Here is a 16,573-nt window from a genome sequence, read left to right on the forward strand (position 1 = left end):
TTGATAAAACGCCTGTGAGGTTTATTCCCGTTGATCCATGCAGCCCAACTCTTGTGACGTTTACAGAATGTCGAGGAAAGGATATACGGACGTTGTGCATCCAGCTTCGTGTGTATTCTCATCCCATCAGGACCTTGAAAGGAGTCCGTCGCTGATTTAATCAGCAGCCTTTTTGTTGACTTTTTCTCAGAACAGGAATTATTGATTGGTGATGTCACCGCGATAAGCAAAAATGCCAGATAAATGGCGATGAAAGACATGCAGTTCGCAGACGCCTCACCTTCCTCTCAATCAAATACAGTGTGCCGAGAGAGAAGCTCTGATGCAAACTGTGAATGTCACTTTCATTCTCATTACTGAAATTTCCCAAAGGACATGCGCGGTGACAACGGTTAATATACAATCAACAACAGCTAGTTAATAAACAATTAAAAGAATGCCTCGAATAATTGAAACCGCCTCTGATAGTGTTACTGATTAGATTGTTAAATCGCTTCTTATAATGTCTCAATTATGAGGAACGTATTGTTGCATGACTTAAATGAAAGATATTCTCCCTTAAGTAAATCACTGTCAGCGAACTAAACATAGAACCAAGCTTCATTTGATATTGAATTAGATTGGATTACAGATAATTGCACCTCCTGTTAAATTCCACAGCAAAACAGGTCATGTAATGAGGTGACTAAATAAACCGATGGCAGACAGAAATGAAGACAAATTCTGGAAAAATTGAACAGACAGGGACATGTTGGAAACACTAAAGGGTATGACATGAGGGCATTTTTGAGAGTCTTCGCTGATCAGGAATCCAAGTTTGAAACACCCAGGACGCCATGACATTTCTCCCACCATGAATTTAATTACTGGGGTTACTAAGGGCAATAGGAAAAAGGAAAAGGACAGAGAGAAAGAAAGAAACTTGATACACAACAGCTACAAAGTGGAGCACTACTGCCCTCTGTTGATTTGAAACATTAACCCATTTGATCTCATATTTGTCAGGATTTTACTCTTTGGATAGGGCAAAAAACATAGAGCATGTTTTATTCCTGTAACACATATAGCAAACTATAGCTAAAATAGGCTCATTATAGGCTAATGTAAATTGATTGATGAGATTGATTACTTAAGTCACTGTTTACCAGACAACGCGAGGTCATTCAGATTTAAAAGAAAAAAAAAGAATTGTATATTTCATGATCTTTCGCGTATGAACACGAGAACACGAATGGTTTTCGTTCTGCCTCTTGTCTTCAACAGTCGCGCGCACGCACATTGATTATTTGGGGTGATTGTTTTACGCATACGTGTTACGCAATAGATGATGTCATTGAAGGCACCGAGACGACATATGCCAGTTCATTTTTCTCTTCGACGAATAACAGTTCAATGAAATCGGCCTACCAGCTGTTTGGCAAGAATTTAATAGGCTTATAATCCTCGGAATATGGGTCTGCCTTAAGTTTTGAGTGTCTGTTTGGTATATGTTGGGTTTATAAATAAACAACTTTGAAGAAGAATGTTTTTATATTATATTATAATATTTCTTTATTAATGACCCAGGTGTTTGGTAAAATCAAATATGTTAAAAGTCTCTGAAGCATGTTCGTCCACTTCGGGAGCTCCGCTATTGACGGTACATTACTGCCATCTGTCGGGATAGAGAAAACGCCACGACCATTTGAACCCCTCTAGATGCATTCCATATTAGTTTTTAGTTTTTTTTTAAAGAAAATAGATACATAAACAGCACTGGTAGGTGTTTTCTTGCTGGTCGTGGATGGTGGTGTACAGGTTTATTATGTCATATTCTTATTAGCCTTAATTAATTATTATTAGTCAGTATAGGCTACATCAATGTATAAGTAGAAGACATAGTCTCATTACTCCCTCTGTTGTTTGCAGCCACGTCTTTATTTAAAAAGGACTCATTAATTACCTGCAACTCTTCAGGTGTGGATTGTATGCAGACCTCTCTGGCAATCACATGTCTCAGAATGTGTTGTGAAAGCAAAGTTATTTGGACTTATTGAATTATGGGTGCCACTGCTAAATTGTTTGCCTATGAGCCACGTGCCTCTCGGTTTCCATATGCCACTATGACGCGTCATGTTGAGTTTTACTGATGATCATGCAGAATTATAGTTGATTTTCAGACTACCATAACACTTTATAATAACTTTCAGTAATCCAACTTCACAGTCAACATACCTTCTTTTCTTTTTTTTAAGAAATTAATGCTTTTATTGAGCAAAGATGCTTAAAAATGTTTAAAAGTGACAGTAAAGGCGTTTACATTGTTTAATATATATATATATATATATATATATATATATATATATATATATATATATATATATATATATATATATATATATATTTCAAACGAATGCTGTTCTTCATCAAAGAACCCTGAAAAAGTCTATCACAGGTTTTTACAAATATTTAAGAACTGTTTTTGCACTATTTTTTATTCATTTTGAAATTACAGCCTTATAGCACAAGAGACTTATGACCCCAAACTTTTGAATGACAAAAATATAAAATATAAGATAGCTAAATATATGTAGCCTAAATAGCCAGCAATTTGGATGAAGATCCTAATGCCTGCAATTCCACATTTGCTATGTATATTTTTTGAACGATACCTTTCTTGACAAAAATTAAGAGTTTTTAACAAAATCACTAGAGTAAACATATTTACGCAATCAGACTTTTGACTCAAAACCAGTTAGCCTACTGAGATAGGCTAACTCCTAGTGAAAATATAAAAAATATATTGTTTCATACATTAAACTATAATAAGGAATGTTTCAAAACTATCCATGTCACAGTAAAAAGAATACAAGAAAAGCATGGGACATGTTTTATTGTGCATGTTAACCCTACTTTACTGCACATCTATGGTTAATATTGACTGTGCTGTATTGCTAACTTGCACTCCCAAAGTACATATTGCATTAACTGACTTCAGCTGAACTTTTTTTTTTTTTTTTGTAGAGCTTCTGTATACAGTTGAAATGAACTCATTGAATAATTTTCCTGTTTATCACTGTAAAGCTGCTTCGGAACAAAAGCGCAATCTAAATAAAGGTGACCTAACTTGACATAACCCAATGTTGGTTTGGCCTACACTTTTTGTCAGGTCCCCTGTGTTTTTTTGTTTTTGTGCATTATAGGCCTATAGGCTATTATATGCATGTGGTGTAGCCTAGTGGTTGGAAAGTGTTCATGAAACCCCAATAAAAACAGCATTAAGAAAAAAGTTTTGCTTTTGGTTTAATATGTTAATTATAAATCATATTTTGGTAGCTCATCTGAGCAAGATTGGCCGCTATAAACATCAAAGATCTGATCAATGGAACAATTGCATTGAACAAATGGTTAATGTAGCCTAATTATTGACGGCATTGATCCATCATAATATAATGTGGATTTTAATGAGCCCTTAGGCTCAACAGAATATTACTTCCCTTCCTAAAATTAATGAGCCGCTAATTTGCTTAATTTGCGGGTAAACCCCTAAATTAGACTCAGAGTGACAAGACAGTATCTAAAGCAGCACGTCCGTACCTCGGGCTGAATTGGAATAATTACATGGGGCTGAGATCAAGGGCGGTGTTGAGATAGGCCGAGCGATTTTCACTGTTTCTCTGTGATATTGTCTATTGTGTAAAAAAAAGTGGAAGCGTTCGATCTCTGCAGGTCTTTAATTAACTAAAGGAAAAACAGGCGATGCACGCGCACCCCGGGTCAGACGCGGATCATTCACCCGCGCTTGACTGAGCTCTGAAGAAAGAATCTATCGTTTCAGGCTCCCCACCACTGCTGGAGTTTATCGACGTATTGTTACTATTACTTCTTACATAAACACGGGCCTAGATGTTCTATTTTTACAGTCTTTCATGTTTGTTGTGGACACGTGGGCGGGGCGCATAGGCCTATTTTCACCTGTGGCAGGTTGCATAAACTGCTAGACCGCATCACTTGTTTTGTTTTCTTCAAAACTGGTCCTGACTTTTTAAATTCAGTTAGCCAACATAAAAATGCATCAGTCTTATTTAAATCGAAAAAAAAGAAAAACGAATAATGACCTTTTGATCAAACTTCTTAACAGTTAGAGGCAAGTTTTTGCAAAATAGACGCGCTCACAAAAGCGCGTGCCTACAGGTAACCATAGACCTTATTCAGAGCAGCGTCATGACATGAATGAAAGCGAGCTGTGTGTATGACCGAGGGATAGATTTACAGTGTTTTCAATGTCCACACACTTTTCCTCTTTTGTCTACTGAAATTTCTTTGAAATAGCCTATATTTTTTGCAGTGTTTCGTCAGCAGAACAATCCAAAAACACAAAAGAAAAGAAAAAGATCAATAGCTTAACTAATGTTTTTAAAGTCAGTTTGTATATTAAGTTGCAATGACTTAAGTATCCAAGTTCATTGAACTTAACAATTTAAGGCAGCAACTTTTTTTCTATCTCTCTGGCCCTTCAGATATTGTGAACAAGGTCTATAATGGTTGGGCACTTGACAAAATATATAATACACTTATTTATTATAAGGCTAAATATAAAAAATAAAGCATAAACAAATATGTCAAATAAGCTGACATTTGACGAAGGGTGCGTGGCAATTTGGGTTGCAGTCTTATTAATGACAGTTGATTAACAATTATTCCAATTATTTTTGAAATAATTATTTTTTTAAGAATTTATAATCGAAAACAATCATTTTAATTGCAGTCATATAGCCTCTTCTTCTTCTTCTTCTTCTTCTTCTGTTTTTCATTAATCACTCGTCACTTTTGACGCTTTTCTGCCAAAACCTTACTAAACACTGTGCATCAATAACAATAATGACGCCATGGGAGCTCATAAATTGACCTTTGATATGTTCCCAACACCTTCCGCGGTCCTCCACCGTCCGCCACCCCCGTCTCAAGGCCTATACAGCAGATGGGGAGTGTGTCTCTGTCTGCTCAGGGCTGCAGGCTGTTGCGCTGGCAGTAGGGTAGCGAGAATTAAATATTCATGTAAAAAATGAATGGAGAACCCCTGCGCGGAGAGCGTGCCCATTTATTCAGCTCGCGCAAGCCTCATTAACCCGATGACTGGCTAGCAGGTCACGCTGATTTCCTTACCAACATTTAACATCTACCGCCTGTCTCCAAACACACACATACACACCAACAGAGCGACAGAGAGGAATTTCAGACCTTCCCTTTAGAGTTTCAGAAAATAATTGGCCTATTCAGATAAAACTGGGTATAGTTTATCATGTCTATTCTACTGTGTCTATGGTTTTGATGTTTTGTTTTTTTATGTTCAGCAAATGCAGAAATTCAAATGTCTTTTTTAAAGTCGCTCGTAGGGGCTATCCCTTACAAATATTTGACCACAGTTGTCAAAATACCATTATGTTATTTGCCGACACTGACACCAAAAATAACGATATTAAACAACAAATTACACAAAATGTAGCCTATTAGGCTAGTTTTTTTTTTTTTACTTAGCCTAAAAAATTCGTAGCCTAGGTTAAATTTAGTAGATGCAGCTAGCCTACTACAAGAGGTATCATTTTTGCGTTTAAAAGACGTCCAACCACAGCCCTGACGTCTACATTAGGCCTACAAAAAATAAAAAAATTGGGACTGTAGCCTATAAGTGAAAATGTCTAATAGTCTAACCTTATCCCAATAATAGAAGCACAGGCACGCGCATAGAACATGTCAAAGAAATGAAACCAAACACCTTGTAATCACTGTTGACTTTGCTTACATGATGGGATAGCCTATCATAGCCTACATCACGTTATTTGGTCAAAACCGACATAACCAAATTCAAGGTTATTTCAGCCGGACTATATCGTGTATTTAACCACGACGGTTAAATGACAGCTATTGCTTGCTAGGATAGCTACATTTTTATTTCAAAAAACATGCAGTGCACTTTTTGAAAATGAAGAATAGGCCTACTAACTGTGATTTTAAAGAAGCATCATTATTCCATAGGCTAGCCTACTTTAAGAACTGCGCGCGAGGCTCGAGAAAGCTGGCCCTGTAAATTAAAATGATGATGTTGCAGTGCTCAGTGATTAACACTGTCATGGATGAGGGGGAAAAGTGTGAAAGTTAAACGATCCCTGGACGCGTCGCAGCATATGGGAGACGTTAGTGTCGGCCTCTGACTGTGAGACGGGTGCCAGGGGACAACAGATGACTGGGCTGAAGTTTGCTACTCTATTCAACTCTCATGAAGAGCAGCCTCAGAGGGGCCACTGTCATCTCTCTCTCTCTCTCTCTCTCTCTCTCTCTCTCTCTCTCTCTCTCTCTCTCTCTCTCTCGTTTTACAATGTTGACATAGTATTTTAGAAATATGGTTCTCTGTGCATTTACCAAATTTGATCATTATGGCATGCACATACAAACAAGCAAATAAAAACACACTAGGCTATAATTAAATAAACATGCAAATACAATATAGGCTACCTTTCAACGGCGTTTTTAAATATTTCAGTAACCACAAGAACAGAAGTCCCCTTCGCTTGAGGAGGTAACACGCAGTTTCCGTTCAGACGCACGCCGACACAACATAAATCCTGTCATTGTTTATAAAGGCTATTTCGAGATTGTTTTGTTTACACCATAAGCACATTCAAAAAGAAATAAACAATTGGTGTTTTATTTAAAACTTCGTTAAGACTTAAGTCAACTGCTGGCTTAATAAAAATATGAAGAAAAAGAAGAATCAATATGCTAATGCATTAAGTAATTTTCTTTAGGCTAACTCTAATCAACACGGTCGTTTCGCGTGTCGTTACTGAGCGTCTCCACCTATGATTTGTCCAAATATTGTTTTGCTTCATTGCTAAATGATTTATGGCGAGACTGAAGACACTTATCAGTTTTCCTGGACTTCGCTGACGACAGGTGCGACTCACGAACTGCTTTCCACCTGCTCGTTTTATTGCTGCAGATTTTACAGTTTATTTGAGAAGAAATATGACGCTGCTATGCAAGTTTCTTGCTAGATTTTATTGGATACCAATTCCGTTGCTTATCTTAAATATAAAGTGGATAAGGATGTTCAAGTCCCCTGAGGTTTGAGATTTGAGTTCTTCTGACTAGCTTTTCTAGCTTTTTTTAGATGCATATAGGCTAAAACAAGACTGTTTTTATTTTATTTTTTATTTATTTATTAAAACAACCCAGAAAACACACCACAAAATATGTCATGATTAGATGTAAATAAAATAAAACAGTTTTAACATAAATATATGCTATTTAAATCCGAAGTAGGCTAGTTAGGTTAAACCAAATGTTAATTAATTCCAGTTGGTTAAATTCTAATCTGTGTTGTGATCATTCTTTGGGAAATCCACCCCAGGACATGCGAGGAAGAAAAAAAAAAACTCTTTATTCTATGGAAGTTTGAGGAGCATTTTCTATTGGCTGTGAGTACTCAAAAGGAGCATTCAGGGGAGGAGGGAGGGAGGTGATGCCGCTATAAGACCGACAAGGATCCTGTCTGAAGGTAAAGGGCCCACCCAAAGGCACCAAGATTGAGTTCAGCATTCTCCATACTTGATTTTTATTTTTTATTTTTTTTGTAGCCTACACTGTATCAGCCATGACAGCAAAAACCAAACTTTTGCACTGGTCAGATGGAAAATTTCGTGGACGACCGGACGAGTTTTCCCTCTCAGAACATCCGAGGTTGACCCGCAGTGACCCACGGGCCTGGATGACCTCCGCGACCCCCACGTACTCATCCGCAGGCGACCACTACACTCACACGTCAGTGGATGCCGCCATGGACGAGTACATGTCTGGAGAGAACAGTCCTTTGACATCGGAATCTGATCTTGGAGGATCTAAAGCACATGGGGGTTCCAAGCTAAATCCCCCCGGACCTCAAAAACACAGACGTGTGGCCGCTAACGCGAGAGAAAGGCGGAGGATGCACGGACTGAACCGAGCGTTTGACAAACTGAGGAGCGTCATTCCGTCCTTGGAGAACGAGAAAAAACTCTCTAAATATGACACCCTTCAGATGGCGCAGATTTACATCACAGAACTGTCCGATTTGTTGGAAGGTGTTGTGCAGTCGGACTGCAGAGATCTGAGGGATGGATGCAGCGCACCTGGCAACCATGGAAACCTTGGTCAGAGGAGTTCAGCTCAGACTTTGAGGACCAGCAACCCTTACGCAATGGACGCATCTTCTAATTTTGCTCCGGAGAAAAATGATGTCACGTTAAATGCGAGTGATGGCGAATCGTCCCATTTCAGCGACATCGAAGAAGGACAGACTGGAGGACGCTGATGGCTTTGCTGGATTGACTTTGAGACTGTGGCACTCTGATTAATCATAATTTATTTGTCTGTGTTTTAGTAGACACTGAAGGAACCAAATAGATAGGCCCTGTTGATAATGGTTAGTTCTCATAGACAATGCTTCAGTAGGCTACTTGATTAACAACATTTCTGAAAACTCACAAAAAAGGGAAGGGAAAGCCCTTTAATTGCACTTTAAAACAGACAATTACATAAATTTGGATTTTTCCATTCCACGTGTACAAAACCTTCATCAGTAATGACAAAAATGCTATTTATGTCTCTGTGATTTTTTTATTACCTCAAAAGTTTAATAAAGATTTTCTTTTCATATATTTATCGGGATTGCTTCTATTCATACATTGGTTTCAGCAATCTGAATGGCTGAGAGAAGTTGCACTTAGCCTATTACATTAAAAACAAAACAAATCAGCACAGGTTTCATATCACATTCCATTGATTAACCAGCACTAGTAGCTTTTGAAACAGTTTACCAAAAATTCACTCTTTCTTTAGGTTACATTTCTCCAGTAGTTGGCGACAAAGTAGCCTAAGTGTCTTTTAGTGTGTTGTGCGAGTCATTTCAACGGGTTTACTCAATAGATTTGTTCACGACTGAAACAAGTAATCGTTAAAAAAGTTACAGGGTTGGGAAACGCTGCATTAAAGTGATAGTTAATCAAAAAATAAATATTGTGTCATCATTCACTCGCCCTCAAGTTGTTCCAAACCAGTAAGAGTTTCTTTCTTCCGTTGAACACAAAAGAAGATATTTTGAAAAATGTTGGTAACCAGTTGACGGTAGCCATTGACTTTCATAGTAGGAAACAAATACTAAGTCAATGGCGACCGTCAACTGTCTGGTTACCAACATTCTTCAAAATACTTTCTTCAACAGAAGAAAGAAACTCATACAGGTTCGAAATAACTTGAGGACAAGTAAATGATTACAATTTTCATTTTTGGGTGAACTATCCCGTTAAAAGGCACAGAGGCGACAACCGCACCCAACTATTTCATGCCAGCAACCAATTGTTTTAGACAATTTTTGATTGGTTAGTAATACACATTTTTACAAAGACTTTTCTAATAAAATCATTTGCTTTAGTATACATATCCGTTTTCTCTAGAGATTTAATCATTAGCCTATCTCACATATTCTGTACATTATTATTGAAAAAGTATGTGATAAATATAACACATATCACTTACATCAATCAGGCTAGCAGTGACCTCAACTATAGACATAAAACCTTAATCTCTCATCTCCTCATCTATATTGTCTATCTGATCGCTACTTCCCCCATGTGACCTGGAAGGAAATGGGGGTGTCATTTTGGACGGCTCTCTAAAAAGAATGCTAGAAAGGGTTTGTTTGAAGTCGACAGGCATATCGATTGAAGTGATCACGGGAGTTTGCTGGTCAGCGTTTGGCTGCTCTTGACCATCGTTGTCCTCAATCTGTCTGTTCTTTAACTTGGAGGTAAAATCCACTTTGCTATACAGATCCTCAATATTGGGTGAATCCTCCTCGGCAGTAGTCTTAGCAGTCCAGTTAGTGTAGGAAGGAGCCTCATCATCGCTGCTCTCAGAAGGTTCTTGTGATGATTTCCATTCCTTCTCTTTCTCCACAATTACATCTGAATCCGGATTCATGTGAATTCCAACGTGTTGTGGTAGACTGGGAGGTGTTGCGACACTTGGGAGATTCATTTTTGTTCTTGGTTTTGGTTGTGGAAATATTACTGAATACAAAACATCATCTGGGCTACTCACAGAGCTTTTGACACAAGAAGGTGGATCTGGTAAGGAGATGTTTCTGCGTGATACTGCAGGACATGGTCTTTCTTGATGTAAGGTAGCCGGAGGATGCTTTTTAAGCCTGTCCCGTGGTTTGGTTTTAGGCAAGGGTGGCGGCAGTGGAGGGGCTTGATGAGGAGGGTTGGATGATGCCAGTAGCTCTTGGACATTTTGGTGTGTGAGAGCTCCTTCCATGACCCTGTGTTGTGGCTGCCCATATTTCTGCAGTGCAGGTGGGCTAGGTCTTTCCTGATTCTTTTTGACTGGAAAATACTTATTGACTTTAGTTTTGGGTTTTGGTGAAATTGGTGGGGTTGGAATGGCTTGCGGAAGGGGTTTGGGTGGTGGCCGATGCTCTTGGAGACTCTGGTGTACGAGAACCTCCTCAATGGCTTTGTGTATCGGCTGTCCATATTTGCATTTTAATGCTGGGCGCGGTCGCTCTTGGCTCATGCTGATTGGAGGAAGCATTTTCACCTTAGACCTGTCCTGTGGTTTGCTTTTAGGCGAGGGGGGCTGGGGTGCAAACTCTTGCGGAAGAGCAGTAGCTTGTGCCAGCAGTTCTTGGACACTCTGGTGCATGATGGCCTCTTCAATGGCCCTGTGTATTTGTGACCCCTGTTTTGACAAGAAAATGAACTGACCCTCCCCAGTGTGACAGCGACGACCAGCCTCGATCATAACTCCCCCCTGAAAAGACATAAATAGTTCAAATTCAAAAACTTATATTCACTTATATAAAAAAAAGATATATATATATTTTCAATCATTAAAGATTCTCCTTACAAAAAAAAATCATAATTCAATATAATTTTACTATATACATATATTTATATATCAAGTGACAATATTTACATTTAAAATGTTACAAAAAAATGCCAATACATTCTGTTTCTATTCATCAAAGAATCCAGAAGAATTTTCCACAAAAATTGTTAGCAGCACAATTGGTTTCAGCATTGATCATTATTATACCAAATTAGCATGTTAGAACGATTTCTGAAGGATCATTTGAGACTGGAATAATGATGCTGAAAACCAAGCTTTGACATCACAGAAATAAATATTCAAATACATAAAAATTTATTTATTTATTTTTTGTAATAGTATTTCACAATATTACAATATTATCAACTAAATGCAACCTTTGTGAGCATAAGGGGTCATTTACATGACACCATTTTTATTTCAAAGCGGAATTTTTTTTATGCGGTTAGGCCGTTCATTTACACGACAACTGCGTTTTGAAATGACTGAAAACGCAAGCTTTTGAAAACTACACCGTTATCGTCTCCATGTAAACAACAAAAATGCAAATTTGAAAACAGTGATGTATTACGTGTTAAGTTTATAGGCACATTGTGTTTCTCTACAAAGTGAAATTGCCAAATACTGGCCTGACAGCAGAATACAGCGTTTTAGTTGTTTTCGCGGATCCGTGTGAACGGAAAATCGTTTTGACAAAGTTGTCATCTGTACGCAAAACACCCAAAGGAAAAACTTTTCAGTTTTTAGAACATCGTCGTCGTATAAACGTGCCCTAAGACAGTGGTTTTCAATCATGGTCCTTTAGGGCTATATACGTTTGTGTGTGTGTGTGTGTGTGTGTGTGTGTGTGTGTGTGTGTGTGTGTGTGTGTGTGTGTGTGTGTGTGTGTGTGTGTGTGTGTGTGTGTGTCTGTGTGTGTGTGTGTGTGTGTTATATACACGAGTCAGAGGGTTACATATCTCTTTATTCCTCATGAAGCACCTTGACTTGGCCAAATCTCCGGAGGAGCCTGTAGGGCCAGCGGTAGATGGACTGTCCGGTCTTGAGGTCCAGCAGGCAAACAGCCTCTTTCTCAGAAGACAGCAGGTATGACCCAGACATCTTGCACCTCTGAGACGCATCTGTGCTCTGCACTGTCACCTGGAACTGGCCTGTGGGGTGGAATTCATAAAAACATCAAACCAAAGTCTCTCTGGACAAACCCTGTGATGTCAGACCAAGTAGTAGTAGTAGTAGTAATTTATTTATTCGGTCATTATGAACATTTAAATCTTAGGTCACATGTAATTCAAAGATCCTGTACACAATACAACAGAGAGAAAAAAGAAAAAAAAAAGTGTACATTAGAAAGATAAATAAAATGTATACATTAGGAGTTTAAATGCTAAACAATGCCTGACCGAATGGGTTTAGGCATATCCTAACTTTACCAAAAGTTTCTCACATTTCTTCAATCATTCTAGTTAGCCAATTCGCACGCACACACACACACACAAAAATGTAACTCACACCCTTGCCTCATTTAGTATACAAGGTTCTATATGAATATGCAAATTCAGCAGTATTTCTGGATAACTAAAGTACATTTGATACTAAATTAGTTTTTCCAATTTAGCACACTTTAAGAATACCCATTTAGTATGGTAAAAGTACAATTGCAGGGTATTCATATTAAGTACATACTAAAAATATGTAAATGTATTTGTAGTATACTTAGCATAATACATTTTTCTTTAGGATATAGGGCCCTTAGTTTCTAACACTTTTTATGCACACATAGATCTATAGTCCAACAGCAGTACATCTGTGTGGCTCAAAAACAGATTTCGGATAACCGTTACTTTTTCAAAGCATTTGCGTTATCAGTGTCGCAAAGTCATCTTGAGACTGACCACTGAGACTAGACTTCTTATCATTTATAACTGTTATTTTACGCATCTCTGGGTGAGCAGTTTAATACTAAGAAAATGGGGGAAACCTAGGAATGAGCTGCATAATATTTATTTATAAGAAAGAGGAACGTAGATCCCCAAATGTCTTAAATAAATCAAATGTACAAGGTAATAAAACAAGATCTGTAACTTCTCACCAGACTACTTCTAATTAAGACAGAAATATGTCAAGACGCTGAAACGAACAGGGAGATATGGTGCAGCACCAAAGACGGCCATCTGCACGAGTACACAAAACCAACAATAAAATAAAACAAAATATTAGACAGATAAAAAGACAAAAACTTAGACTGAAACCTGAATACTTTTAGACTTAATGTTCAAAGATAAGGAGATAAAACAATATCTTGACACTTTTTATAACTTTTTCATTTATCTACCCCAATAATGTCTTTGAACTGTCTTCATTTTGGGATTTTTCTCAGCAAAGAATATTGATCTGCCATTATTTCTGAATCCTTTTATTAATTAATCATCATATCATGTAATGTAATTCAATTAAATGTTTGACAACCCTAATGATTGTCTCTGTTTATCAAATAGTATGTGTGAGAGTGATTATTTCTGTGCTCTTTTCTTATTATTTTAGACCGATGTATAGATAGGCTACAGGACCACATCATGGAAACAGAAGTACGTCTGCACCATTAAAACACATCCTCTTGCTTAACTGCAACAAACAGTTGGTTACACCTAGTTTAACAATAGCTAATCGTTATCGTGGTTCTGGATCAGGCTTGGCTTACAGCGAGGTGTATTTTCAGAGCCCAGTCTCACCTGCTCCCCAGGTGGAGTACAGTTCATTATCAGCCAGTGGCATGTATTTATCTTTCTGGACTTTCCTGGCATCTTCAGTTCCTTGGGTCTTCTAAAAAATAATAAAAATACAAATAAGGCAGTTGATAGCAATGTACATTAGTGATTCCTCTTTTCATGTTATCAATCTTTGAAAAGAACTATCTTGTGCAATCATAAACTCAGAGGTGTGGTTATCAACACTTCCTCTGTGACAGCCAGGCGAGCTGTTGTATGAAGATGTACCTTAAAAATAAGGTTTCTCATAATAGATGTGTTGTTTAGTACTTGGGAAATGTACTTCCATCTAATGATGACTCGCTTTATGAGGGCTTTAGGTGTCAAATAAAACTTGAACTGGTTTTGGATACATGAATGGATCAAAAAGGGTAACTTCTGAGAGGAGACTGGATCCACTGATATGCTCCTAGATCAAAATCCTTATTCGTAGTTGCTTGAACAATTTATCAATAATATATTTAAATCATTTCCCTTTGATTTTAGCAGTGCCTCATATCTAAAAAAGGCAACATATCACACACAACTTTTTAACTTAATGCAACTAATTCGCTCTAATTGAACTAAAATACTTTTATTTATCTAATGAGATAGTCTTTTGAACTTAAAACTTATTTTCAAGGCAACAAAAAAGCTAGTTGAGCCTTAAAAATTATTGTCAAGGCAACTAAAACTAGTTGAGCCAACTTGGAAAATAAATAAGCCACCCTATCACACTCAACTTTTTAGGTTAACTCAAATAGTTCTCTCCGGTTGAGCCAACTTAAAAACGTTTGCTCATCATTAGTAAAGTAGCCAAACTTAAACATTCTTGTCAAGGCAACTATAGAATGTTTTGCATTTAGCAATGCAAGCAGCTCCCATCTTTGTCTTTCATTTTCAAAGATAACTTCATGACATGAAAATGGTTTGCCTCTTAAAACCAGAGTAACGCCAAAAGTTGCAATGAGATGTACAAGTTTTTGTAGCTCCAACACTCCATAATGGTGCTACCAAAAGGTCATGGGTTCGATTCCCATAGAATGCATGAACTAATGAAATGCAGAATGCAATGTAAGTCGCGTTGAATAAAAACATAAGCCAAATATGTAAATGAAATGTAATTGTCAAATTTATGGTTAAGGATAGGGTTTGTTTGACCCAAGAACACATTGTACACGCAAAATCCTCATACCTGAAATGCTAGCTGGCACAGAACAGAGATCCAGTCCTCTCGAGTGAGAGCAGCGATGGTGTAGGTGCATGAGGTGGTGTTTAAAAAGAAGGCAGAGCAATCCGTGGGACAGCTCTCTCCTGGGGCCGGGGTGATGCTCAGACAGTCTGTCAGGCGTATCACCCGTTTGTCCATCTTCCTGAGCCCCGCAGGCCTCGCAGCGGCGAACCCCTTCAGACCCCCTCCATCACGCATGTCGTACAGCTCCATGCGACCAATCCCTGCCGGGCTGGGCTCGAACAGAATCAGCCACGATTTACGCCATATCTTCTGCAGGAACAAGGGGAAAATGAATTATTTTGTGGGAAGGGTCTATCAGACTGTCTGGTTCGGGTACTCCTCCACTGGGACTGGTTAGTTTCTGGGAGAGCATGCCAGAGGCAGCAGAAGTTATGAAAAGTTCCTTCGTTTTATCTCCTATGCATGATTCATAGCTGTTAAACGCTACCATGAAGATGGAAGTACCTCAGGTGGTAACCAGCTGCCATTTCCCTTCTATATTAATAATGTACAGTTGAAGATGTCTGACCATCTATAATTCCCAAGGCTAGTTGTAAATAATTAAAGAGATGCTTTAATGCTATTATAACTGTGATTAGCAATGATTTTCCTACCGTTTCCTTTCAATTACTTCCTACCTTCCTAATAAATTGTAATTACTTTAAAGGAGTAGTTCACCTGAAAACAAGAATTCTGTCATCATTTAGGCCTACTCACCCTCATGTTGTTTCAAACCTGTATGACTTTTTTCTTCTCCAGAACACACAAGATGATATTTTGAAGAACGTTGGTAACCAAACATTACAGTCCATTCACTTACATTGTATGGATAAAAAAAAATTACTCCACAGAAGAAAGAAAGCTATGCAGGTTTGGAATGAAATGAGGATAAGAGTAAATGATGATTAAAAAATTATTTTCATCACTTTAAATCTGTTGATATTTATGCATCTGCCTGACATTTTTTATCAAAGTGATCATGTTTCATCAGTAAGTGCGTTCCCATGCAAGTTTAACCCATGACCTCGACCTGGCTAACTTCACACTCAAGCAATAAACTATATAATATACTATTAATATATTCTTATTAATATAATCTTATATTAATATAATCTTATCTATTCTATTCAAAAAAATAAAAAAAATAATGAATGCGCGTTGCATTGTACTGTGAAGGGTTATAGCACTTACATACTGTTGTCCTACTGCTAGTTTAATTGCTTCTATTGTTTCTCATTTGTAAGTCGCTTTGAATAAAAGCGTCTGCTAAATGAATAAATGTAAATGTAATATAAGTAATATAAAATGCATAAAAACCAACGCATCAAATATAATAGTATTAATAATACTAGAATTAAAATAATGAATCAATAAAATTAAAGCCACACAATTTCCACCTTGTGTAATTGTTAAATTATCATTTTCAATGAACAGCCTTACCTTCCCAAACTTGACCCCCTGCAAAAAGAGCGGTCCCTCTTTAGAGATTACGTCCATTTTGCTAGTTTGCCTCTAAGTGCTTCTGTTCAGTTCCTGTATTTTCTACAGAAGGTGACGAGAGAGAGAGAGAGAGAGAGAGAGAGAGAGAGAGAGAGAGAGAGAGAGAGAAAGAGAGACACAAGAGAGAGAGAGAGAGACACAAGAGAGAGAGAGAGAGAGAGAGACACAAGAGAGAGAGAGAGAGGTG

At 37.8% G+C, this 16,573-nt stretch overlaps 2 protein-coding genes across 3 annotated transcripts; one reads left to right on the forward strand and one right to left on the reverse strand.

The window, feature by feature from the left end:
- The first annotated feature begins 7,438 nt into the window (after positions 1–7,438).
- On the forward strand, positions 7,439–8,351 carry atoh1b (atonal bHLH transcription factor 1b). Its single transcript, XM_079630633.1, has 2 exons — positions 7,439–7,537; positions 7,617–8,351. The coding sequence occupies exon 2, from the start codon at positions 7,634–7,636 to the stop codon at positions 8,327–8,329; it is 696 nt and encodes a 231-aa protein (XP_079486759.1). The 5' UTR covers positions 7,439–7,537; positions 7,617–7,633; the 3' UTR covers positions 8,330–8,351.
- A 5-nt stretch (positions 8,352–8,356) lies between these two features.
- dok3 (docking protein 3) lies at positions 8,357–16,465 on the reverse strand. Of its 2 annotated transcripts, none has more exons than XM_079630632.1 (5): positions 16,327–16,465; positions 14,848–15,156; positions 13,638–13,725; positions 11,890–12,059; positions 8,357–10,830 (listed from the first exon to the last, which is right to left on the reverse strand). In XM_079630632.1, the coding sequence occupies exons 1-5, from the start codon at positions 16,381–16,383 to the stop codon at positions 9,595–9,597; spliced, it is 1,860 nt and encodes a 619-aa protein (XP_079486758.1). In that variant the 5' UTR covers positions 16,384–16,465; the 3' UTR covers positions 8,357–9,594. The 2 variants fall into 2 exon arrangements, with proteins under 2 accessions (XP_079486758.1, XP_079486757.1); XM_079630631.1 differs by having other exon boundaries at positions 8,359–10,830; positions 13,638–13,728.
- Positions 16,466–16,573: the final 108 nt, after the last annotated feature.

The sequence above is a fragment of the Phoxinus phoxinus genome (genome assembly GCF_949152265.1).
Source record: "Phoxinus phoxinus genome assembly, chromosome: 12".
Lineage (NCBI taxonomy): Eukaryota > Metazoa > Chordata > Actinopteri > Cypriniformes > Leuciscidae > Phoxinus > Phoxinus phoxinus.